The 24,284-nt window shown below is 52.7% G+C and overlaps 3 protein-coding genes and 1 long non-coding RNA gene across 8 annotated transcripts; 2 read left to right on the top strand and 2 right to left on the bottom strand.

Annotated features, from left to right (window-relative positions):
- Positions 1-1,237: 1,237 nt before the first annotated feature.
- CE2H19orf54 (chromosome E2 C19orf54 homolog) lies at positions 1,238-7,610 on the bottom strand. 4 transcript variants are annotated; one of them, XM_042969424.1, is made up of 7 exons: positions 6,351-7,610; positions 4,058-4,120; positions 3,447-3,571; positions 3,007-3,136; positions 2,845-2,915; positions 2,200-2,316; positions 1,238-2,065 (listed from the first exon to the last, which is right to left on the bottom strand). In XM_042969424.1, the coding sequence occupies exons 1-7, from the start codon at positions 6,692-6,694 to the stop codon at positions 1,728-1,730; spliced, it is 1,188 nt and encodes a 395-aa protein (XP_042825358.1). In that variant the 5' UTR covers positions 6,695-7,610; the 3' UTR covers positions 1,238-1,727. The 4 variants fall into 4 exon arrangements, with proteins under 4 accessions (XP_042825358.1, XP_042825357.1, XP_007087296.1 ...); XM_042969423.1 differs by having other exon boundaries at positions 4,058-4,126; positions 6,351-7,608; XM_042969426.1 differs by having other exon boundaries at positions 1,755-2,065; positions 2,200-2,252; positions 4,058-4,126; positions 6,351-7,608.
- A 15-nt stretch (positions 7,611-7,625) lies between these two features.
- Positions 7,626-18,321, top strand: SNRPA (small nuclear ribonucleoprotein polypeptide A). The gene is made up of 7 exons (XM_007087238.3): positions 7,626-7,799; positions 8,251-8,345; positions 11,301-11,473; positions 14,131-14,310; positions 16,099-16,272; positions 16,724-16,812; positions 17,940-18,321. The coding sequence occupies exons 2-7, from the start codon at positions 8,273-8,275 to the stop codon at positions 18,097-18,099; spliced, it is 849 nt and encodes a 282-aa protein (XP_007087300.1). The 5' UTR covers positions 7,626-7,799; positions 8,251-8,272; the 3' UTR covers positions 18,100-18,321.
- Positions 18,322-20,548: 2,227 nt separating this feature from the next.
- Positions 20,549-24,108, bottom strand: LOC122234022. The gene is made up of 3 exons (XR_006211710.1): positions 24,060-24,108; positions 23,838-23,967; positions 20,549-20,897 (listed from the first exon to the last, which is right to left on the bottom strand). It is a non-coding gene; the product is annotated as an uncharacterized LOC122234022 (long non-coding RNA).
- Positions 21,137-23,570, top strand: MIA (MIA SH3 domain containing). Of its 2 annotated transcripts, none has more exons than XM_007087237.3 (4): positions 21,137-22,353; positions 22,446-22,579; positions 23,058-23,168; positions 23,480-23,570. In XM_007087237.3, exons 1-4 carry the CDS (start codon positions 22,227-22,229, stop codon positions 23,501-23,503), a joined length of 396 nt encoding a protein of 131 aa, XP_007087299.2. In that variant the 5' UTR covers positions 21,137-22,226; the 3' UTR covers positions 23,504-23,570. The 2 variants fall into 2 exon arrangements, with proteins under 2 accessions (XP_007087299.2, XP_042824141.1); XM_042968207.1 differs by having other exon boundaries at positions 22,446-22,609.
- Positions 24,109-24,284: the final 176 nt, after the last annotated feature.

Genomic DNA, 24,284 nt, shown 5'->3' with positions numbered 1-24,284 from the left:
TGGGCTCAAAGCTCATAATTTCACCATTAGCGCTGGGCGGGGTAATGGGGTGATGACCCGTTCAGGAGAGATTCGGGCGCAGAGCAGGCTGGTTCACTCATTCAGCATTTACCAAGCTGCTACTCAGGTGCCTGGCTCTGTGTCGGACAATGTGGGGGACATACTAGTGACCAAGACAGCTCCAGGCTGTGCCCTCGGGAGGCTCCCAGGACAGTGCACTGGACAGCGCCAACCGGGGTGTCCGGGCTGGTGCAGAGTGGCCAGGGCGGGGACACCCCTCTCCTGATTAGTAACACCGTACCTTTGCTGGGCGCTGGGCTACACGAGTGACCAAGGCAAACCTGTTCCTCCCCTTCCAGAGTGGAGGCAACAGGTATTCATTCAGTAAATAACCTTTCTCCACGTCTTCTAGGCATGCCGGGTTCTAACTGCTGGGTTGGAATCCTGGTGCTGCCGCTTGGGAGCCAGGATGTGACCTTAGGCCAGTGGCTGCTCCTCTCCAGGTCCCTGTCTCTTCATCTGTAAAATGGGGGAGGATCTACTACCTTCCTAACTTGAAGAATTTGATAAGTTAGCACTTACTGTCCAGTTTCTCAATCAGAACACCAAGGTCAGGGAGGGGCCTAGCCTGGGGCTAGGGAGTCTTCCCTGAGAAAGAGAGGCCAAAATAGAGAATGGAGTTCTCCTCAGCAGAGGGGTAGGGGCAGGCGAGTGACACTCGAGGGACCTGAAAGGCCAGTAAGGCTAGTGGCCTGAAGTGTGAGGAAGAACAGTCCGAGATCAGGAGAGATGAGCTGGGGCTGGGAGACTCCCTCCCATGAGCAAAAAGTTGCTGCTGGAAAGCTTCTCTGGAGGCAAGTGTTGAGACCTGGTCTGCATTTTAATGCTTACTTATTTTTGAGAGAGGGAGGGAGCAATGAGAGAGAGACATACACACAGAATCCCAAGCAGGCTCCAGGCTCTGAGCTGTCAGCACAGAGCCCGATGTGGGGCTTGAACCCACGAACCGTGAGATCATGACCTAAGCTGAAGTGGAATATTCAATGGACTGAGCCACCCAGGCTGGTTTGCCCGCCTGGTTTGCATTTAAACATTTTTTTTAATGTTTTTATTTACTTTTTGAGACAGAGACAGGGCATGAGCAGGGGAGGGGCAGAGAGAGAAGGAGACACAGAATCCCAAGCAGGCTCAGAGCCTGATGCAGGGCTTGAACTCGCGAACTGTGAGATCATGACCTGAGCTAAAGTCGGACGCTCAACCGACTGAGCCACCCAGGCGCCCCTGGTTTGCATTTTAAAAAGCAAGGCTTCCTAGGCTCCATGGGAACAGACTGGGGGGCAGCAAAGGGTCTAGTGAGGAGGCTCCAGTCCAGAGAGAGGAGGATGGTCACCAGTGAAAAATGGCTGGATGCAACATTCAGGTGGGACAGATGGGACCTGCGGGTTGACCTGTGGTCAGTGTCTTTCCTGGACAGGGAGCTTGTCTAGCTGCTCCTGGCTTTGCTCCCAGCCACACAGTAGGAGCTTACTACCGGGGGCGAGTGTGGGAGAAGGAGACATACGGGGAGTGGGAGGGGGCCTCTGCATGGAGGATCTCTGGCTGGAGGTCCTCAGGAACAGAGCCCACTCCCACGGCTGTTGGAAAAAGGACACTGGGGCACTCTTCAAATGGTGACAGAGCCGAGCTGTGGCCGGGAGCCCTGTCACCCGGCTCAGGGATGCAGCAGGCTAGCAGCTGGAGTCCTTCGGGCTGAGGAGCAGGGCCTGGCCACAGAGGCCGGCCCGCACTCCTCCAGCGGGCACCACGTATGCCCGGCCATCAGCGGCCCGCGAGGGCGAGAAGTCTGTCAGCTGCAGGTTGCTATCCCGGACCTGGTCGTAGTCCCACAGCTGGTAATGCCAACTCTTGCCCTGCTTGGAGAGAAGGTAGACGGCTCCTGGGGAACCTTCCTCTGGCAGGGATGGTGGCTGGCGGGCTGTGCTGGGCACCGGGTGGAACAGACCTGGCAGCTCGGGGTCCTCAGAATAGCCGAGGCCTGGCACAGCCTGCGTCCCCAGCAGGACCCCTGGGAGGAGAGCAGAGGCTGTGAGCTGGAGTGAGCTCCCCGCCGTAGCCCTTCAGGGTAGGCGTGGTACCACCCTCACACCACATTACAGAGAAGTCAGTGGGCCATGGGCACACAGCTGGGCTGGGACTGACCCAGGGTATCTGGCTCCAGGCTCCAGGCTTTTTTAAGTCCCGCCTCCTCCAGCCTAGTAGCACAGGGAGGGGAGGTGGCATTAAACAGAGCAAGTATCATCACCCGATCCTCTCCTGCTGTCTAGTGAAAAAAACAAAAAACAAAAACAATGCTCAGTGGAGCCCTCGAGGCCACAGACCCCGGCATGGGGGGAGCCTCAATCCAGGCCACCTAATGTGTGAATCAACCTTCTTGTAGGCAGCTGGGAATGACCAGGCCGATCGCTGTTTACTGACACGAGCAAAGTGCCTGCGTTGTTCAGATTTTATGTACTTTGCCCACTGTCATCCTGATTTCCAGACGGAGAAATGGAAGCCCAGGGTCACAGAGCCTGGAAGTGGCTGGACCAGACCTGGAGTCCTGTTTGATTCTAAAGTCTATGCTCTGAGCTTCTGTTTACAGAAACAGTGACTGGCAGATACTGAGTCACCTGCTCCCTGCCAGGTCCCTGCTGAGTACCCTGCTGGGACAGGGACAGGGACAGCCCAGCCCCAGTCCCTGCCTCAAGTATGAGTGAAATGCCAGCATAAGGGTGAGAATGTAGGGGTGATGGGGGCTAGGGACATCCAGGGTGAGCATACAGGGATGCGGGAGGGAAGACCCACCTGTGCTCACTGCCCAGTGGGCCTTGTAGCCCTTCCTCTGACACGGCTCGTGGTTGAAGTCCTCGTCGTAGCTGCCACTGGGGTTAAGGCCAAAGCTGCGGTGTGGTCCTGGGAACGACCCTTCCCCATCCCCACCCAGCTCCCTTCTAGGCCCTGGGATACGGGATGAGCAAGGGATGTCCGGAGACGAGGTGCCGCAGGACACGGTCTCTGTTGGGACCACCCAGGCCACCGCAGAGCAGCTCAGCCTGGCAGCCCAGTGCCTCCTGGGCCAGCTTGCCCATGTTGGCCACTGCAGGACGACACAGACAGAAGGATCACCATGTGCTTGGCTCCAAGCCACGGGCTAACTGAGGATCGGCGCCTTTAATCGTCACCATAACCGCCACCTCTTTGTACAAATGCAGAAAATGAGGCACAGAGACGGCAAGCTGCGTGTCCACAGCCACTTGGCAGGAGGTGGCAGAGCTGGGCGGGGGAATGAAGACATCCTGTTTCCAGAGTCCAACTCATAACACTCTACTGGGTGGGGAGAAGGGCCTGAAGAACGGAACGGGGTCTCCTTGCACGCCTGGCTTGCGACCCTTCTGCACCCAACTCACCGGAGAACATCTCTCCCTGGGCCGTGTAGCCTCTGTCCACGGCCATCTGCACAAGTCTCTCCAGGGGGATGCCGCTGGGCGGTGCCAGGAGCGTGCCTGCCATCCACAAGGCCACCAGCCCACACCTGGAGAGAGACAAGCCCAGTCCCTGAACCCCTAAGTCGGGTCTTTACTGGGCCCTCTCTGTCCCGGAAGCTGGAGTGTGGGGAACAGGTCTACTGCACTGGGGGTTTCCCTCCTTCTCCCAGGCCCGGTGGGGAGACCTCACTTCCCTCTTCCTGGGGGAGAGGGAGACCATGGCCTGTGGCCAGGGCTGGAGGGCTGCAGGGACAATGGGAGGGTGGGGAAAGTCACCTGGGCTTTCAGGAGGAGGAGGTGCGGAAGAAGTGGAGTCAGAGATGAAGACCGTTCACTTGCTTACTTGCTCATCCATTCCAGCAGTTTACTCCGCATGCGCCCTGGACCCCCGCCCCCTCAAGTTCCCCCTTTCCCACCCCTCCTCCTTGCCTCATGCGGGCTGGGATGAACCCACGCCCCCTACCCTACAGATAGGTTCTCTGGAAGCACAGCAAAGGCAGACAGGGGTTGGGGTCCCAGATCAGGGCACGTACTGAGGGCCTTCCTGGATGAGGGAGGGCAGGTCGGCACAGAAGAGGATCCACTGCAAGTCACTTCTGAAACTGAATAAGAGCCGCGCTCAGGTCACAGGGGAACCAGCTCCTCGGTCCCCCCTTGAGGTCTGCCTGTCAACAGTATGATTGGAAAAAAATAGGATAAAACAGGCAGAGAGCGAAAGGATTAGGACCTGAGGTCCCTGGGTGGGGAGAGACATATTTTGGCACAATGCTGGGAGTGTCTGACCACAGCAACCCCCCCCCCCCCAGGGGTAAGGCTCCTCTTAAGAATGTTAACAGACACTACCTACTCCCTCAGGAATTTGACAAAAGACCCGACTAAATATCAGACCCTAAAGTCTTACAACCCACAAGGAACGGTGGGGCCATAGACCACCTCTTACAATGGAAACGAGCCAATCAGGAGTGGACAACCCAGCACCTAGAGTTGTCCAGCCAATAACCTGAGAAGGAACAAAGCGGAAGGGGGGGGGAGGGTGACCAGAACCTTAGAAAACAAGGACCCTTGCCTAGAGTCCTTGGGCGTTCACTTTCAAAGGTCCCCTCTGCAAAGAGCACTTTCGTACTATTCTTACTTTCTCATCTTATAGTCCAGTAAACTTTTTGCCTGCTGCTCATTTTGTGTCCACCTCTTCACTCTTCGAAGCTGCGAGACAATAAACCCCGGGTATTGTGGCAAAAAATCCTGCAACAGTGGTGTTGAGGGGTGGTGAAAGGCGCCCGGCCTGGCTGTCCTAAAGCCTGAGGGCAGCTCCAGGCTCTGATGAAGACTTCCTTCTCCCCTGAGGAGACACCTCTCCCTTCCCAGGCCTCAGTGTTCCTCATCTGCTCAGTGGGAACCCTTCTTCCACCTTCTGCTCCCTCCCTGCTCCTTCTCTCAGTTATTGAAGGAGCAAAGGACAGACGTGTAAAAGCTTTGCCACTAGGAGCCAGAAAAATGGACTAATTAGAGAACATTTCTCAAAGAGGTGTCTCTATACCTATACGCTTCCTGTGATTTTTTTCTCCCTTCCCGTGCCTGTCAAATAGGGATGAAGATTCCTTAACTCAGCCTAGAGTAGAAACAGGTAACAACATGCTCACGGCCTAAGAGATCACCCTGCTAATGAGCCCTCGCAGGCCTGCCCAGCCCCACCCTTGGGGGGGCCACTCCGAAAATTTTGATCCCGATCCTGCCCCAGGGCTCAGGAGGGGAAGGGCAACTTGCTTAGACAGTATTTCTGTTCCAAGAGCAAGACTGGGGTCGGGGGGGAACCTAAAGCTCCTGGTTCCCAGTTTGGGGCACCCTCCGGATGAAAGGTGTTATTACAGCACAGTGGTTAAAAGCCGCCTGAATGCAAATTGGGCTCTACCTCTTCTAACCTCTTCACCTTCTTGAGCCTCCGTTCCTTTATATGGAAAATGACATCATAGTTCCTATTTCAAAGAATCACTGAGAGGATAAAGTACATACCTAAGAACACTTAGCACAGGGCCTGATAAACGGCAGACCTGGAATAACGGGTGATTGTTACTTGCATTACATTTGCCTCCCTTTGGTTAGGGCATTTAGAACAGATTATAAACTTATCTAGAGAGCTGGGGGTTTCTTCCACGGGTCTGAGTAACTCATTGTATCGGCTCACCCACCACAGCCTCAAGGCCAGGTCTAGCCCCCTCCTGCCTGGGTCTCTTGGGCCCCCTGACTGTCTTACCACCCCTACTCCCCTCAGGTAGCCTCCCTCTCTGTGCAAAGCCCCTGAATGGCTCCCCGGTGCCCTCAGGACAGTCCACCTTCCTCCACGTGGCGCCCGTGCTCTGTGTGATCTGGCTCCGGTCCACCTGTGGAACCCCATGTTTACTACCTGCCCCCCACCATCCTGTGAAAGAAATATTTGCAGATGCCTGAAAAGAACACCTTTCCATTTCAGCCCGCACCTCTGAACAGTTTGTTTACTCCCCTCATCGCATACCCCTGCACCTACAGGATAGCTCTCAGGGGTCCCCTTCTCCAGGCAGGCCCCACTAACACCTCCCCCGCCAGCCTTGGCCTTGTGATCCCTCAGGACTCCCTCATTACAGCTCTGTCACTGGTGAGGGAGGGATCTGTCTCTGCTGCTGGACTAGGTGCCTGTGAGGGCAGGATCTCTCTTCTTTGGTGAAGGTACACCACTGAACAGGTCTAAGTAGGGGGCTGAAGCACTCAGGCTGTTTGACCTTGAGGAAATGGGAAACCCCAAGAGGAGATGGCAGAAGTGATCTGCGGACAGGTGGTTCGGTGAGACCCTACCGGTCCTTCTGCAGCTTCAGGAGCCTCTTCACGTCATCTCTGCTCCTGGGGACTGGGCCGGCCTTCTCTAAAGCCTCCTTCAGGAGCTGGCTCTTCTCTAGACCGAAGACATGAGGGGGAGCCGGCCCCCCAACGGCGGGTGGAGGCGGCAATGGGGGTGGTGGGGGAATAGGGGCCTGGAGACTCGAGGCAGGGGGCAGCAAAGCTAAATTGGGCAGGTTTGGGGGCAGAGAAAGAGGTGGAGTGATAGGTCCTTGGGGAACAGGGATTCCTGGAGAAGGGGCTGGGGGCTCTAGGGGAGGAGAGCATGGAGAACTCATTTTTGGGTCTCCTACGGCATGCATAGCCTGGAAGATTTGAGGATGGGAGAGGGATGGATCCTCTAAAATGAGTTAATCGCAGGGATGGAAGTTCTGGAGGTTTTACAGCGGAGTTCCAGAACTTGGGTGCCGAGCAGTGGGATTAAAAGGATCAGGACTGACATGTGGAACTAGGGGAGCAGGGGTTAGGCTGACCCGTATCATCAGAGATCTAACAGTTAACAGGGAGTGGTCTTTTATCCGGGAATAGATTTGTGGTTTGGGGTTGCTTTGCCAGGCTCAAGGAGGGTAATTTAGTAAAAGTTACGGTATCATCCCGGGCCAGGTCTGGAAACTCGGGAGTCAGTTTTGGGAAAACGAAGGATAGGACCTGGGGCGAGGCCCTACGGGGTGGGACTTCGGGGCCCAGGGCTAGAGACTAGGGAATTTAGGCTCTGTAACCCCTCACATTCCAGGCCCGAGTTCGGAACCTTCAAGCTGACCTTTGAATCAGAGGTCAAGAGATCAAAAAGACACCCGGCAGGGAGAATGGCTTAGTCGTAGAGAAGGTCCTGGAATCAGAGCGCAAAAGGAAAAGTCCCGTGGGCTGGGGAAGGTTCAGGGATCGGAGAACGTTGTGAGCCGCAACACCGCCGGGATAGGTAGTGGAGCCTGAAAATAAAACGCTCCTCCTCTTCCAGCAAAATGGTGGCCGCAGCACACATTTTTTCCCATATCACGTGGTAGTACTCGCGATCCGTGTCCCGCCCAGTGGCGTCACGTGACGAGAAAAGGCAGGGCGGTGGGGGAGAGGAGAAGCTATCAAAGGACTGCCCCCGGAAGAGACTGAAGCGCGAGCGACTTCTCCATTGGCAAGAAGCGCGTGATGGGGCTCGGCCTTCACTGATTGGTCCGTGGGCCCCCAGGGGCGGGTCCGGTGGGGCGTTTTCGGCCGAGGCGGGAACCCAAATGTCGTTTTGATTGGCAAGTTTTGGGCGAAGGGGCGAGGATTACTCTGATTGGTTAAACTGCTGAGTTTCGGCACGGGATTGGCTTGCAGAAAGACAAGGGCGGGACCAGGAGAGGAAGCCTTTACAGTCGGCTCTCAGAAACGTAGGAGGCGACACTTGCGTGAGCTGCGCCTCTGTTGGTGAGTAATCTGGGGTGCAGGCGGCCATCTACGCCGGGCGGGCGGAGCGCTTGGCGCCTGGGCTTTCCCGTGCCTCCTGTGGAGAAACTATTTTCCCGCTGCGCGAGGTTAGGGCGCTGCGGAGTTGTCTCTCCTTAACTGGCTCTTACATTCGCACTTTTTCTCCTGGGCCGCCCTTTGAGCTCGTGGGCCTATGGGAGTTGCCACTTAGGACGCTCCGCCTACTGGTTCGCGTAGAGCATCCTGGGACTCGTAGTAAACCTCTCGAGATTTCCCACGCGGGGAGGCGGAGCCGTGTCCTGCTTTCGCTTTGTTTTCCAATCTCTGCCTCCTTCCCGCCTCTCCTGGCTTCCTCGTGAAAGGAAGATCCCTGAGCAGCCCGTTAAGCCCGCTTTGGGGCAAAGGATTCGGAGAAACCCAGGGCTGAAGTTAACCTTTTTCCTTCTTTCAGCTCTACCTCGGCACCTCTCTCCATGGCAGTCCCCGAGACCCGCCCCAACCACACTATTTATATCAACAACCTCAACGAGAAGATCAAGAAGGATGGTGAGTTCTCAGGATAGTCCAGATTCCAGGTTACCTCGCACTCTTCCATCTCCAGCATTCACTTCTCTTCCTTCCCTTTCTCTAGCCAGCCAAACTGTTAGGGTTAATCCTTGAGCCTTTGCCCACGCTGCATTGTGTCTCTAACACTCCTTCAGTTCATCTTATCAGCTTGGCCATCAACTTGGTCACTGTCCATCCTTCAAGGCTTCAGCTCACAGGACGCCTCCAAGAAGCTTTCCCCATCCTCTTTCCCCACGGGTGCCTGCCTCTGACTTCCCGTAGGCCCTGGATATCTCCCGCTCAAGCCCTGATTGCTCTGGGCTGTTATGTGAGCATGAGGGTAAGCTCTGGGATTGTCTTGGTCATTGTGGTGTTTGTTCTCCCCGATCAGCCCACAATGGATAGGTTTTAATTTCAAAAAGAAAATGAGATCATAGTAACGATGGCTAGCACTGTTACCAGGTACTGGTATGTAAATCTCTGTTACAGTAAATTTTCAACAACAAACCTTCAGGAAGGAGCTATTACTCCTGTTTCTCAGATAAGGAGACAGGCTCAGGCATGATGTGATTTGCCCAGGGTCATGCAGCAAGGTAAAGTGGTTGAGGCCACCACTACGGAATTCTGCTTAAGAACTCGATTTTTGACATTATCACCTTGATTGAACCTTATTTTCTATATTTGAAAATTGAGCAAAGTCCTAATATTTTCTTTGCGTGGATGTTACGTGGATTAAATTAGCTAAACATCCAAACGGTGTTGACTTTTATGGTACCTGGCAGTTAGTATGGGCTGGATGGAACTTAGCTCTTATTATCACCTTAAGAAAATTGTTGGGAGAACCAATGGAGCTTGCTGGGATTAAGTTTTGAGGTTACCAATAAAGTTACTGTTGAAGAAAGCAAAACAAGCCACATAAATTCCTTATATGCTCCTAGAGTATCATGCTCAGCCAATTCTCTATGATGCTGGGAAAACACCCGGTGACAGACATTCCCCGTTTTGCCTTCATGGAGCCATATTCCATTGGGAAAGACAGACCTGCTTCCAGACAGTGATAGCCCAGAGTCGCCAGGGCCATGATTGGGAAGCACAACCAGAGTGATCAGGACTGGGTTTGAGCATCTAGATAGAGGGATTTGTTCCCATTCGTAGAAGAGGAGATGTCTTGGAAAAGCCTTCCAGGTCGAAGAAACAGTATATATGATATGAGGGAGAAGAGCGTTCTGAACCTGGACCAACATATGATGGTGTGTAGGAGCAAAAGAGAGCCCAGGCTATTCTGGAAACTACCAAGTAGTTGTGTGTGACTGAGGCTTGGGACTCAGAACCTTCCAGTGAGCAGTGCGCTGATAGCTCATGGGATCTTGTGGGAGGATAGGCCCATAGACTTTGTCCTGAGGGCATCTGGGAGCCAGGCGAGGGACACGATGTGTGGAGGGTGAACTTGAGTGGGCAGGAGAGAAGGGAAAGAGAGGCCCAGAGTCCGGGGGAATGGCCGAGCCCCAAACTGGGTTCACGGGTGTGGCGGATGGAGACCAACACCAGAAATGGTGTCAGCAGAATTTTTGGCTGACTGCGCCAGAACACCTTTTACTTCCCTCTTGACCCCACCCTCTCCTGAATTTTCTTTTCTTTCCTCACCTAGTCTTAAAGCAAGTATCTTCAGCTCGGGTGCCTTTTCTGTTTGAAATTTTTTTCTTTTAACATTTTATTTTTGAGAGAGAGACAGAGCATGAGCAGGGGAGGGGCGGAGAGAGAGGGAGACAATTCAAAGCAGGCTCCAGGTGCCGAGCTGTCAACACAGAGCCTGAAGCGGGGCTCAAACTCACGAACTCACAAACTGTGGGATCATGACCTGGGCTGAAATCAGATGCTCAACCGACTGAGCCACCCAGGGGCCCTGGTATTATATTCTGTTAGGTATGGCAGTTTGTTAGTGATCTATGGTGGCCTTGGGTTCAGATGGACTTGGGTCCTGGCCCCCATCCCAGCTCTCTAAGGCTCTTCCCGGTACCTTCGGGACACTCCTGTTGAGCCAGTGACAAATCCTCTGAGAGCCTGTTTCCACGTTATTAAAAAAGTGAGACCATTACAGTTGCTGCCTCAGGAAGCGGTTGTGAGAATTTAGTGAAGTTCTTTCCGTAAAAAGACGTTTAGTGGTATTGTTATTCATGCAACTGATTTTGGAGAAGCGTGGGTGCTACAGCCTGCACTGAGCATGGGGGTACTGCAGTAAACAGTGGAGAGGCTTGTGGCTCTTCAGGATAGCTAAACGGCAGGTTAGCCAGCGTGACGTCAGGAGGTGGGAAATGCCGGGAGGGAAAAGCAGTTAGGTACAAGGAGTGGAGAGAGCGACAGTAGGTGGCATTTATTTAGACAGGGTGGTCGGGGAAGGTCTCTGTGGTGGGAACACTTTTACTGAGACCTGGGTGACCAGAAGGAGAAAGGTCTTTGCCGTGGAGGCAGCAGCCAGCGCAAAGGTCCTGAGGCCACACGTGTGTACCGGCCTGAGAAAGGGCTGTGAGGCCAGTGCGGCTAGAGATAACGGGAGAGGGGTGGAGTGTGGGGGGATGATATTGGAGATGTTGGCCAGGGCCACGTCACACAGGCCTGGGTCAAGGTGCCGGTGACAAAGAAAAGAATGCTCACGTGTATCGAGCATTTACCATGTGCCCTTTGTTACGTGTGGCTCCTGTACTTTATGCGACAGCCCCAGGAGGCAGGTACCAGTACTGTCCGTGCACACAGGGGAGCGCACACGACCCATCCCAGTGATTCTTGGCCGCTGCTGGTGTTGCTGCCTCTTGGGGGTTCCAGACCTGTGGCACCATGGCCTTTGGCTGACGGTGTCCATTCTGGGCCGTGCCTGGCTCTGAAAAAGGAACTCAACCCCCAGGACAAGGTACCAAGACCTCCAGTCACCCACGGGTGCTTTCCTTCCTCCCCCTGCAGAGCTGAAGAAGTCCCTGTACGCCATCTTCTCCCAGTTTGGCCAGATCCTGGATATCCTGGTTTCCCGAAGCCTGAAGATGAGGGGCCAGGCCTTTGTCATCTTCAAGGAGGTCAGCAGCGCCACCAACGCCCTGCGCTCCATGCAGGGCTTCCCCTTCTATGACAAGCCCATGGTGAGCGCTGTGGGTGTGGAGGGTGTGCGTGCACCGCGGTGCTGTGGCAGACTGGATGGGTCTGGGCCTCCCGTCTCCCGCCGTCCAGTCTCCTAAAGTCGGCAGTCCCTCTTGCTGTTTGTCAGCATTCACTGTTCTTTGTACTGGGGTGGGGGTGGAGGACACACAGTGCCCCCAGATGGTGACCTCTTAGAAGTGTCAGGGCTGGGATGGGGGAGGTGCCCAGAGCTTGGAGAGCTTAGAGGAGGCACCTTACCCAGTCCAGGGGTTCAGGGAAGGCTTTCTGGATTTGAGGCTCCAAGGAGAAAGACTAGCTGGGGGAAGCAGGGGAGAAAGCGTTAGATAACCGAGAACATTAGGAAAGTGGGTCAAGTCTGTTTGGCTGGAGCGAAAGGGTGGGAGTGGGGGCAGAGTATGGCCTGGAGAGCAAGTCAGAAGTCAGGCCCAGGGGCCAGAGTTTGTCTTGCAAGTGGACTTGACTCTGCGGGTGGTGGGGAGCCATGGAAGGGTTTAGGGAGTTGCCTCTGGCCGTTGGGAGAATGGATTTGAGGGGGGAGGTTAGGGGAGGCTGGGTCAGCTTCCCAGGTGTGAGGGTTTGGGCCAGGACCAGCGCGGGGGGTCGTGAATGGGGAGAATCGGGTGGGTTGCAGGTGTTCAGGAGACTAAGTGGCCGGCCGGGGGGGGGCTGCCTTCTGGGAGGTGAAGAATGGCTTAAAGTGCCCGCCCTGAACTAGAATTCCTGCCACATCACTGGCAGACATCTTTGGTTCCTGGGGCCTTTCCCCTTGTCCCTCTTAACCAGTGTTTGAGTTACATCTGATTGGAATATGCCTCCCTGAACCTACTCCCTTGGGTAGGGAAAGCAATGCTCAGGTGTCCAGGTCCCAGGCAGATCGCCTCCTGTGGAAGACAGCGGGCCCTGGGGGCCGTGGGGTAGCCTGGAACCCTCCCCTCCATGTTGGGAGGGGGCACTGATTTGCCTGCTGTTTTCTCTGGGCGTGTTGGCCACATCTTCTGATGTTTTTCTGGAGCAGCTAGAAATTAGTTTTTGAAGTATAAAGACCACGATCTTACTTGATCCTCCTCCCTGCTCTGCTTCCCAAATCACCCCTTGGACCATATCAAATACTCAAGCACCAGTGAGCTCTGTCGGGGAGCCTGTCAACCCTACCTTCAAAATATCCACCGCTGCCTACTCCTCACCCCTCCCCTGCTGCTGACCTGGTCTCTGCTCTGACCCCTGCTCCCCACAGGCTGTTCTCTGTGCCGCAGCCACAGCGTTTCTTCCAGCACACCAGTGAAGTCTCATCACTCCCTGCTTATGACACTCCATGGCTCCCAGCTTTCTCAGGAAAAAAAAAAACCAAGTTTCACCAAGGTCTCCAGAGTTCCTCCGATGCCTCTGTGATCTTATCTCCTCCCTCCTAGTCTGCATTGATCTTGCCTTTCCTTGAACACACTGCACACCTTCACTCTGCTGGTCCTTTGCTAGAAGGCTCTTTCCCTCCATTCCTCTGTCTCTACACCAGGGTCACATCATTGAGGCCTTTCCTGGCCACATCTAAAATTTTTTTTTTTAAACATTTATTTATTTTGAGTGAGGGAGCATAAGCACATGTGTACCTACAAGCCTGGGAGGAGCAGAAAGGGAGTGAGAATCCCAAGCAAGTTCCGCGGTCTCCAGACCCCAACACCAGGCTCGATCTCACAAACGACGTCATGACCTGAGCTGAAATCCAGAGTTGGACATTCAACCAACTGAGCCACTCAGGCGCCCCATGAAATTTTCAATTCTTAATCATTTTTTTTTTTTTAATGTAGGTTTCACACCCTATGTGGGACTTGAACTCCTGACCCTGAGATTGAGAGTCCCATGCTCTACAGACTAAGCCCACCAGGCGCCCCTGAAATTTTCAGTTTTTTCAACACTTCCCACCCACTTCTCCAGTTCACTTTCTTTTTTTTTTAATGTTTATTTTTGAGAGAGAGACCGCATGAGCGGGAGAGGTGCGGGGGTGGTGGGATACAGAATCAGAAGCAGGCTCCTGGCTCTGAGCTGTCAGCATAGAGCCCTACACGGGGCTCGAACCCATGAACCGTGAGATTGTGACCTGAGCCGAAGTCAGATGCTTAACCGACTAAGCCACCCAGGCGCCCCTACAGTTCACTTTTTAATCTTTTTTCATTGTGTCTTCCTCAGCGAATTACAGCATGAGGGCAGGGGCCTTTTGATAGGCTCATTGCTGTACCCACAGAGTCTAGGTTATCCATAGACTATTGAGGTTGAGATTTATTAGCCTGGGAGTCTAAACTGTGGTGTGACCGGAACCCCCTTGCACAGTGTTCCTGTGTTGCCCTTTTTTTCCTCAGGCTTTCTGCCTTTGGCCCGATGCCCAGGACTGTCCCATTTTCCCTTCAACACCTAGTGACCGAACTACATGCCAGCTACTCTTCAAAGCACTTCAGCTCATTTAGTCCTTAGACTCATCCTTTCGAATGGGAAATACCACAGTCCCCATTTTACAGATGAGAATGTTGAGGCTGGTGATTTCTGTAACATGGCTCTCGGAGTGACTGGGAAGGTCTGCTCTTGTACCCGGGCCATTTGGCCTTGAAATAAATCTACATTCTTCACCCTTCTGCTCTCTGTTTGGCAGCGCATTCAGTATGCCAAGACTGACTCGGATATCATTGCCAAGATGAAGGGCACCTTCGTGGAGCGGGACCGCAAGCGGGAGAAGAGGAAGCCCAAGAGCCAGGAGACCCCAGCTGCTAAGAAGGCCGTGCAGGGTGGGGCAGCCGCCCCCGTGGTGGGGGCTGTCCAGGGGCCTGTCCCGGTAAGCCAGAGCCCAGGGATACGGCTCTTTCCCCCATCAGGCCTTCCTCATGGCCTGGCTTATGGGCACAGTGTATGTGTAGGGGTCTCCCCTTGGGCATTCACACCCCCTCTCCTTCATTTCCTTCTAGAGATTGTGCGCCTGTCTCAGGGATTAAACACCTGTGTAATGGTGTCTGCACTTAGAAATGCCTCCTTGCTTGCCCAGCTTTCTCAGGATCTCTCTCTGTGTCTCAGTCCTTTGTTTTTTTTTTTTTTTTCCTCCCCTTGACATTGATCCTGCTGCCTGTGTCTTTTAAGTTAATGCCTGTGCAGAAAATCCAGAGGAAGCCACGCATCAACTTTTTCTGGATTAGCGAATTTAATTTAGCAGGGCCACCAGACATAAGGTCGGTACGGAAGAAGTTTTATTTCCGTGTGCTAGCACCAAAGAAGTAGACTCCAAACTGAAAAAGAGCTCGGGAGTAAATCCAACGGAAGGTGTGTAGAACCCCCCACCAAAACAACAGAATCTCGCTGAGAGAAGTGGGAGATGAATTCAACAAATGGATGCGAGACTCAATCAAGACTTGTTGAGATGTCAGTTCTCCACATTGGTCTAAAACTCAACACAGTTGCAATCAGAATGCTAACAGGAATTTTGGGAAGGCGCTGGCAGTCTGTTTCACCTATGAAGTTACCACTGGGGTCCAGTAGTGAAAGGCCTTTTTTTTTTTTTTTTTTTTCTGCTGGTAAATGGTGCTGGGCCAACTGGGTATCTGTAAGGCAAAGAATTAGTTCTGCCTCAACTGTATCAGTTAACTTGAGGTGAATTAGAGACCTCAGTGTGACAGCTTAGAACAAAAAAGATTCTAGAAGGAAACAGGAAAATCTCTTTGAGACCTTTGTGAGGCCACAAAAAGTAGAGCCGTCCTGTTTTCTAAACAGAATCGAGAAAGCCCCTAGTAGGATAGATGAATTGCATCTACTCCTTATTTCTGAGTCTCCACGTTGGCTTTTCTGACCGGATCACCCTGTATTTGTCCTACTTTTACCCACACCAGCTCCCCTTTTGTCTGGCATTGGCAACGGTGTCGGAGTCACTGCCCAGCTTCCCTGTTCTTACTCACTCTCCTCTTCTGCACCCAGCTTTTTGTCCACCTTGTTTTGTCTGCAGCTGTGATTTCAACTCTAGCGGCCCCACCTCCCCGGGGTGCCTTCCCTGGGTATCTCCCCTGGGTGCATGAGTTGTGTGCCCTCAGACTGGCTCCCTTCTCCCCCTTTGCCACCACCTCTCCCGTCTCTTTCTGCCTCTGCCCCGACTGTCCCTGTCCACCTCTGCCTTGCACTGTGTTCTTTTTTCTGCAGGTCCCTTTTTTTTGCCTTGAAGTTTATTTTTGGAAGGAAAAGTACAGCTTGCTCATTCTAGCGTTTCTTTTCACTCCTTTTGTTAACAGTTGTCAGCATTTGATTTTTTCCAGTATTCTTTTTTTTTTCTGCTCCTATATTGATAAACAAAGTTAGGTCACGTTGACTGGTTTTTTTTATGTTAGAAAAAATTTTTTTTTAACTTTCTGGCTTGAGTTTGCCCTTGAAGCTTGGGTCTGGTTTGCTCCATCCATTTCCCTTTGGGTGACCTTTGTCTCTATAGGTCCCTTTTTCACCTCTTTCCAAATCTGGGTCTTTCTCCCTGTTGTCTTTCACACCCAGGGTTTCTTCTGATGACCTCTTCTCTCTGCCTCCTGCCGACCCCAAACCTGTCTCCTGCCCGTCAGCCGCCCCGCTCAGTCCTGCCTCCCTCTCTCTGCAGGGCATGCCCCCGATGACTCAGGCACCCCGCATCATGCACCACATGCCGGGCCAGCCTCCGTACATGCCACCGCCTGGCATGATCCCGCCTCCAGGCCTGGCGCCCGGCCAGATCCCACCAGGGGCCATGCCCCCCCAGCAACTTATGCCGGGGCAGATGCCACCTGCCCAGCCTGTAAGTGTCTACTTCTGGGGTCTCATACAAACAGAACACGGGACTAGAGAGGGATGGGTGGGGGTGCTGTTTTAGGGTGGGTGATCTGGGCAGGCCCCCCGGAGGAGGTGCCATTAGATGATAAGAATAAGGATATGGCAGTGGGGCCAGGCCCTGGGGTAGAGAGGGATTGGTATGCTTATTGGAAGAACTTCGGAAAGGCAGGGTGAGGCTAGAGTGGTGGCCAGAACCTAGATTGATTTGGTGAACTTCTGCTCAGCACCTGCTAATGGATACAGCAGTGCTCTTTGTGGCTTATCGTCCCATGGGGGCAAGGCACTGTCGACAGGCAACATCAGGTGTGTCAGGCGAAGGACCGGAAGGAACTCCAGTGGGGCAGAGGGTGGGAAATGGGAAGGCGGTAAGTGGTAAGTCCCCACTAGACTCACGGGGTCTGTTGACGTCCTTGCAGCTTTCCGAAAATCCACCAAATCACATCTTGTTCCTCACCAACCTGCCCGAGGAGACCAACGAGCTCATGCTGTCCATGCTTTTCAACCAGTAAGTGGGGCCGGTAGCTGGGCAGGGGCCCCATGGGAGATGGCCAGGAGATGGCGCCATGGGGACCAGTCTGGGGGTTGTGCAGGTGGAGCCCTGAGCCCGCTGGGGATTTGCAGGCAGGACGGTGACTGGAGGGAAAAACGGAGGAAGTAGTAGCTGAGCATGCTGGACCTTCCTCCACTTTTGTGAGGGGTGGGGGAGTCAAGGTTCTGGGCTTCGTCTTTCCAGCCTCTGAGTCAGAAATGCAAGGTGCACAAAAAACAGCCATGAGGTGGCATGGAGCACTGGCTGGATCGGCCATAATTGGCAACTCGAACTGCATTTGCTGGCGGTGGGGATATTTAAAATCTTGCGTGCCGGGGTGTAGGCCCCTGTGGCTATCGCACAAACTGTTCACTAGTTAGTGAAGGAAGGGGAGTGTGTGCTCACCTGGTGGCCCTGCTTATGATCTTACATTCTAAAGAACTTCTTTTATTTTTTAAGTTTATTTTGAGAGAGTGCGTGCACAAGCGGGGAAGGTGGGGGGGCACAGAATCTGAAGCAGGCTTCAGGATCCGAGCTGTCAGCACAGAGCCCCAGGCGGGGCCCAAACTCAAATCGTGAGATCATGACCTGAGTTGCAATCAAGAGTTGGGCGCTTAACCAACTGAGCCACCCAGGCGCCCCAAGCGATAGGTATTTTGTAAGAATAGCGGCAGAAGAAAGGATGCCTAGTAAACTTGAAGATGGTTGCCTAATGGGGAAGGAAGGTAGGGCAGAGAAGAGGGAATGGAGAAAAACAGCCTATCATGAAAAGGGTGGTGTTTGTTTCTGGAATGGGGTGGGTGGGTTATGATTGACAAAGGACATGGCGGCAGTGTCCTGTTTCTTGGTTTAGGTTATTTATGATTGCATAGGTGTTCATAAAGTATTTCCTTAAACGATATGCTTATGTTGTGTGTACCTGTTTGTGTTAGGGTTCCTCGATGTAGCGTTTTGCATATTTGGGGCTGGATAGTCCTTTGTTACTGGGAGCATCCTGTGCTTTGTAGGATGCTTAGCAACATCCCTGGCCTCTACGCTCCAGATACCAAAACGTTAGAAGGAGATGCCAGGTCTGGATACCTGAGGTCTGTCCCTTCTTTCAGGTTCCCTGGCTTCAAGGAGGTCCGACTGGTCCCCGGGCGGCATGATATTGCATTCGTGGAGTTTGACAATGAGGTACAGGCAGGGGCTGCTCGTGATGCCCTGCAGGGCTTCAAGATCACCCAGAACAATGCCATGAAGATCTCCTTTGCCAAGAAGTAGCACCTTTTTCCCCTGCCTGCCCCTGCCCCCTGTTCTGGGGCCACCCCTTCCCCCCTTGGCTCAGCCCCCTGAAGGTAAGTCCCCCCTCGGGGGCTTTCTCAGAGCCGTGTGTGAGTGAGTGGTCGCCACACAGCATTGTACCCAGAGTCTGTCCCCAGACATTGCACCTGGTGCTGTTAGGTCGGAATTAAAGTGGTTTTTTTGAGGTTTGGTTTTTCACAACCATTTGTCGTTTTTATTTTCTTGTTCTCTGTGCCTCCCTTTCTCACACATCAGAATATTCTGGGTGTTTGGACCTCTCAGGGTATTGGGGTTTGCAACCTTGGGAAAACACAGAATAGGGTATAACTTTGTCTCAGTTTCAGTTACCTTTACTACTTTGGGAAAATTTCTATTTTGTCTCCATCAGCATTCAGAGCAGGAAATTGAAACCTAGGCTGCCATGTACAGTTGGGCAGGTTGTGTACTGCACAAGGATGCTACCTTTAAGGATACACTATTCATTTTATAGATTTATATGTTTTTTTCTAACATGATAGAGTGTTAAGAGGTTTTTCTTTCTTGTTTTATAATGTTTATTTTTGAGAGAGAGAGAGACAGAGTGCAAACAGGGGAGGCAGAGAGAAGACGACACAGAATCTAAAGCAGGCTCCAGGCTCCAAGCTGTCAGCACAGAGCCTGATGCAGAGCTCGAACTCACGAACCACGAGATCATAACCTCAGCTGAAGTTGGTCGCTTAACCGACTGAGCCACCCAGGTGCCCCAAGAAAGAGGTTTTTCTTCACCTTTTTCAAATCTTCACAAAAATGCTTTCTGTCATAGCAGCAGTCCCCCAAAAACCATGCTAGATACTTCAGGAAGAAAAGGATGGGAGCAGGGTACTCAGGAACTCATTGGAAGAATAGTAGGAGTGGCAGCCTGGGTTGGGGACACTTGAGTTCAGGTTTGCAACCTGTGACTGAGCTGCAGTCTGGAGTTCAGGAAGGTGCCACTGCAGCTGATGGAACTGCCCATCCCACATGGGGAGCTACTAACCAGGCACAAGGGGTGTGGCCCCGTCAAACACTGCTGATCTTCCCTGCCGGCTACCCTCCAGCCAGGAGCCTGGGGCAGGTGACTAAACCAGCTCTGGCTCCAGTGCCCTGGCGGCAGGGGAAGGTCTAGGAAATGTAGTTTCCGGTTGGACAATCATGTAATCTAACTGAAACTGAATGGAAGGGAGCTCGAATGGGGACCTTCCTTAGTAGTCCCTCACACCCTTGATCTGGAATTTTGTTTTACTTTTGAGAGAGAGAGCACGGGAAGGGCAGGGGGGCAGAGGGAGAGGAAGAGAGAATCTTTTTTTTTTTTTAATGTTTGTTTACTTTTGAGAGAGCATGGTGGGGAGGGGCAGACAGAGAGGGGGACAGAGGATCCGAAACTGGCTCCATGCTGACAACAGAGAGCCCAATGTGGGGCTTGAACTCACGAACCATGAGACTGTCACCTGAGCTGAAGTCGGACGCTTAACTGACTGAGCCACCCAGGTGCCCCAAGGGGGAGAGAGAATCTCAAGCAGTCTCCACACCCAGCATGGAGCCTGATGCAGGGCTCAATCTCACAACCATGAGATCGTGACCTGAACCAAAATCAAGACTTGGAAACATAATGGACTGAGCCACCCAGGTGCCCTGATCTGGAAAATTTTTAAAAGTATGTATGTATGTGTGTGTGTATAAATACATACACACACACATACATACATACATACATACATACATACATATATCACATACGTGTGTGAGTACGGGAAGGGCAAAGGGGCGGGGGGGGCGGGGGAAGGATCCGAAGTGGCCTCTGCGCTGACAGCATCGAGCCTGATTGAGGGCTCTCACTCATGAATCATGAGATCATGACTTGAGCCAAAGTGGGACATTTAACCAACTGAGCCACCCAGGCACCCAACTCCTGGAAACTTTTTTTTTAATGTTTTATTATTTATTTTTGAGAGAGAGAGAGACAGTGCGAGCAGGGGAGGGCAGAGAGAGAGGGAGACACAGAATCCGAAGCAGGCTCCAGGCTCTGAGCTGTCCACATAGAGCCTGATGCGGGGCTCGAACTGACAAACCGTGAGATCATGACCTGAGCCTGAGCCACCCAGATCCCCACCCCCGGAAATTTTTAATTGACTAAAAAACATACATAAATCGCTTAAGACCCTTCTTCATGCCATATAGATAGAAAAATGAAATCCTTTGCCAGAAGTAGAAAATTGACCACAAAAATAAATACAGGAAGACAATGTTCTGTTTGGATATCTTCTGCAAAGGCTCTAAGCCCAAGCCTGCTTCTGCTTTGCTCTTTTTAAATTTTCACTTATTTATATGTTTATTTATCTTGAGAGAGAGAGGGAGAGAATCCCAAGCATGCTCTGTGCTGTCAGCACAGAGGCCCAGTGCAGTCTTTGAGCTCACAAACCATGAGATCATGACCTGAGCCAAACTCAAGAGTCAGATGCTGAACCGACTGAGCTTCCCCCAGGTACTTCTCTGCTCTTTCTATTAAAGAGGAACATCAGCATTTGCAGCGAAGACTTCACAGCACCAAATACAGTCTTTGTGCTCATAGGACCTGAAAGGGGAAGGGGATTGTCTTCACTAAGAGGCAAGTATTGTAGACAAATGCAAACACCTCGCCCACCACACCGGTGACCACGGGTTCTGTGATCAGTGGGTCCTGGTTTCTGTTGTCTGCCTGGTGGACTCCTTAGCTGCTCCCTTGGGTCGTTGATGTCCCCACTCTAAGGTTCATTTTCTTCCTGTGCGAGGGGAGAATTCCTGTAGGTTAATACTGTGGTATTGTCGGTACTCGCCACTGCCCCTAACACGCACACCCACTGCCAGGCACTTAGTAAACACCATAAATTCAGCACATGCTTGCCGAGTACCTGGCATGTGCTAGATACTGTTCTTGGGACAGGACATGCAGTGGTGAGTGAAACAGATGAGCTAACTGCAAACACTTTTGGTACAAATGACGGGGGTGGTGGGGCAGAAGGGCTGGGGAACGGTCCTGGGTGATCAAGGAAAGCCAGTCATTTGAGGGGACATTTGAGCACAGTGGTTTCTCCCACGGTTGTGGTGATGGGTGTTGGGTGCATAGAGATAGTCAGTCCAGGCTTCGTGCCACGTGGATTCTTCCCCATCCCCATGCCCATATGCGCCCAATCTACTGCCCCCTCATGGAAGTTTGGACTTAAGGCCAAAGGTGAGAATGCCTGGGGACAGAGATGGCCACTCAGGAGAATGATCTTGGTCCGTGGATCTATTTGAAGGGCAGTTTTAGAGGTTGAGACCTGAGTTCAAATCTCCCACCGCTTTCTCTTGACAACTGACAACTCCACGCTGAGTAAGTGACGGGTATGGGCCTGGACCCCAATCTGGCCCCTCTGCTTGCTGGCCAGAGTGGGGTTATAACAGCCCTCTTGAGGTGATGGAGAGTGTCCATTTGAGTTAATAAAAATGTATGTGGTGAGTGCTCTTTAAAGGACTGCTAGCTTTCATTGTCCCTATTTTACAGAGGAGAAAAGCGAGGAGAAATAGCTGAGCCCAGGTCACCCATTCGGGAAGTGGCTTGTGAGGATAAATAGTGGTTATGGTAGAGCGTTGCCTAGCCTAAGTAAGGCCTGGCATGTAATACTTGGTCCTTCGGAGTGGGGGCTGTTCCTGGGAATCAAAGGGCTGCCTTGTTCTGTCCTTTACAGGAAATTCCAAGGTAGTTTTCCGTACCGGCTCCCTGTTTCTGTTCTCGGAGGGGCCCAGGTACCCAAGTGGACTCAAGATGGAATCGAATAGCTCAACCTGCCTGTCCGGGCCTCTGGTTGTCGGGGGGGTGGCTGGCACCTGGAGTGGCCTGGGCTGCTTTGGGCCTATTTGGGTATTTCCTTGGGCGGGCAGCCCTCACCCTGTCCTTGAAATGGTTCTGGCTGGGTAGCAGCCTCTAGGTGGTGTGGATGAAATTTGGGACTGGTTAAGGGCGGAGACGAGACCAAGAACACAAGTTTCCTTGTGCTGCTGGGGAGAGGGAGGGCAGGAGGAAACTGGAGACCCCACTTCCACCCTGGCCACTCTCTTGCTCACAGTCCACCATGGCTGGGTCGCCAGTGTTCCTCGGTGTCATCATTTTGCTGTCTGCCTTCTCAGAGCCTAGTGTCGGGGGTCGCGCCATGCCCAAGCTGGCTGACCGCAAGCTGTGTGCTGATGAGGAATGCAGCTGTAAGAGTTGGGGGGTGGGGGGTGGAGGACTGGGGGCTTGGATTGCCAGCCTGTGTGGAGGGTGCTGTCATTCTCTTCTATTCCTCCCCCAGACCCCATCTCCATGGCTGTGGCCCTGCAAGACTACGTGGCCCCCGACTGCCGTTTCCTGACCATACACAGGGGCCAAGTCGTGTACGTCTTCTCCAAGCTGAAGGGCCGAGGGCGGCTCTTCTGGGGAGGCAGCGTGAGTCTTGGGAGAACAGAAGAGGAAAGGGTATGGGGCTGGGGTGGGAGTACACCCTAATTTTCCACCTAAAGGGAAAATTTGAAGCGGTGGACTGAAATAGTTTGGCAGGGGGAGGGGGTATTGTGATCTTGGTTTTTAATTTGTTGAGCAATTATAGGACATGAACTAACTATATGGTGCTAGTCTCTTACGGACACTGAAGAAAGAACAGCGAATGATCCCTTTAATTCTAATGGAAAGGGACAAGCCATCAAAAAACATCAGCAAATATATGCTCCTTTGAGAATTAGTACAGACTTGGGTGACTACATCAGGGGGTCAGGGAGGGCATCCACACAGTGCCTCGAGGCTGAGATCTGAGTGACAAGGATGGAGCCAGCCATCTGGAGACCAGGAAGAAAAAATGTACAAAGGTCTTCAGCAGGAATAAGTTTGCCATCTTTCTGGACCCTGGCTTTTAATTCTTCCTCCCCAGGTTCAGGGAGATTACTATGGAGATTTAGCTGCTCGTCTGGGCTATTTCCCCAGTAGTGTCGTACGTGAAGACCAGACCCTGAAACCTGGCAAAATTGATGTGAAGACAGATGTGAGTCTCTTGGGGGCTGGCAGGGATCTGGAGGGGGGACTCTTGAGTTGTGATGATGGGCAATGATCCTCCTACCCTTGGCTCCCCGGCTGCCTAGCTGTGTGCCTTGGTTTTCTCATTTGTAAAATGCAGAGGGATTTCTAAGTCTATGTCAGGTTGAGCGGTGCAGATTAGAGGGCTCTGGGCTAATTTGCATAGCATGTGTTTGGCCAAACCTGGCCCCTGCTGCTACAGCTTTTGCTAAAACCGCTAGATCCTTTGTGGTGTGACCGCTGGTTTTCTCCCCACTGTTTTCCCTTTCTCTTTTTCAGAAATGGGATTTCTACTGCCAGTGAGTTCAGCCTACCACTGTCCCTGCTGGGTTTTTTTCCTTCCCGGCTTTATGCAAATATATCAGCCAAGTGCAAACTGCGGGTCTCTGTGGTCTTTATGTGGGGGCGGCGGAGGGGGGGGTGGGTTGGAGGGGGGGGTGGGTTGGGGGGGGGTGGGTAACAAAGGAAATGTTTCCCCAGGTTTCTGAATTTGGCCAGTCAACCCACTGACTGTGGTAACGTCAGTGGTTGCTAGGCAGAGTTCCACTCACTAAAAGCTCTTTGCTCCAAGCTGGGTACTGGAGGTGGGCACCTAAGCTTAGATATCACACACAAGCAAATGAGAAGGTGGAATAACCTGAACATCCCGGTTGCGGGTTGTAGTGTCCTCTCTAGACCAATGGAAGGGAGTTGAACTATTGGGAATGAGCCAATCGGACCATAAGGAAGACATAAATCGCAGAATAGAGGTTTTCATGGAAGATCATCTGAAAAGGGAGGTGGGAGGTTAGCCTGCGCGTATTCCCGCAATTTTCATCCTTGCGTTTGAGGTCAGAAAGAGCCCTTGCCAGCTCATTACCCGCTCTTCTTCGGGGTCTTTCTGTCAATTCTGCCCATGCCCCTTCTTTGCAGCTGTGTCCCCGCCCCCAGGTCCGCTCCTACCCAATCTGGAGTCTCGACTCTGCACCCGTACTCCTGACCAAATCCGTTTCTCAGCTCGGCTAAGCACCTCCGTACGGTACCTTCCCACTTGCTCAGCCAATCGCTCGTCTTAATCCCGCCTCCCTCGGCACGTCCCCCTCTC

Source organism: Panthera tigris, chromosome E2 (assembly GCF_018350195.1).
Source record: "Panthera tigris isolate Pti1 chromosome E2, P.tigris_Pti1_mat1.1, whole genome shotgun sequence".
Taxonomy (NCBI): Eukaryota; Metazoa; Chordata; class Mammalia; order Carnivora; family Felidae; genus Panthera; species Panthera tigris.
This window is presented reverse-complemented; position numbering and strand designations above follow the sequence as displayed.

Bases quoted from the DNA above. Each gene is read 5' to 3' on its own strand.
- SNRPA (XM_007087238.3), top strand. From the start codon at position 8,273: ATGGCAGTCCCCGAGACCCGCCCCAACCACACTATTTATATCAACAAC. The intron at 8,346-11,300 runs GTGAGTTCTCAG...CTCCCCCTGCAG, and splicing joins CGAGAAGATCAAGAAGGATG to AGCTGAAGAAGTCCCTGTAC. The intron at 14,311-16,098 runs GTAAGCCAGAGC...CTCTCTCTGCAG, and splicing joins CTGTCCAGGGGCCTGTCCCG to GGCATGCCCCCGATGACTCA.
- CE2H19orf54 (XM_042969423.1), bottom strand. From the start codon at position 6,694: ATGCATGCCGTAGGAGACCCAAAAATGAGTTCTCCATGCTCTCCTCCC. The intron at 2,916-3,006 runs GTATCCCAGGGC...CCCCAGTGGCAG, and splicing joins GGACATCCCTTGCTCATCCC to CTACGACGAGGACTTCAACC. The intron at 2,066-2,199 runs GTCAGTCCCAGC...CTCTCCTCCCAG, and splicing joins CCTGGAGCCAGATACCCTGG to GGGTCCTGCTGGGGACGCAG.
- MIA (XM_042968207.1), top strand. From the start codon at position 22,227: ATGGCTGGGTCGCCAGTGTTCCTCGGTGTCATCATTTTGCTGTCTGCC. The intron at 22,354-22,445 runs GTAAGAGTTGGG...TTCCTCCCCCAG, and splicing joins TGCTGATGAGGAATGCAGCT to ACCCCATCTCCATGGCTGTG. The intron at 23,169-23,479 runs GTGAGTCTCTTG...TCTCTTTTTCAG, and splicing joins AAATTGATGTGAAGACAGAT to AAATGGGATTTCTACTGCCA.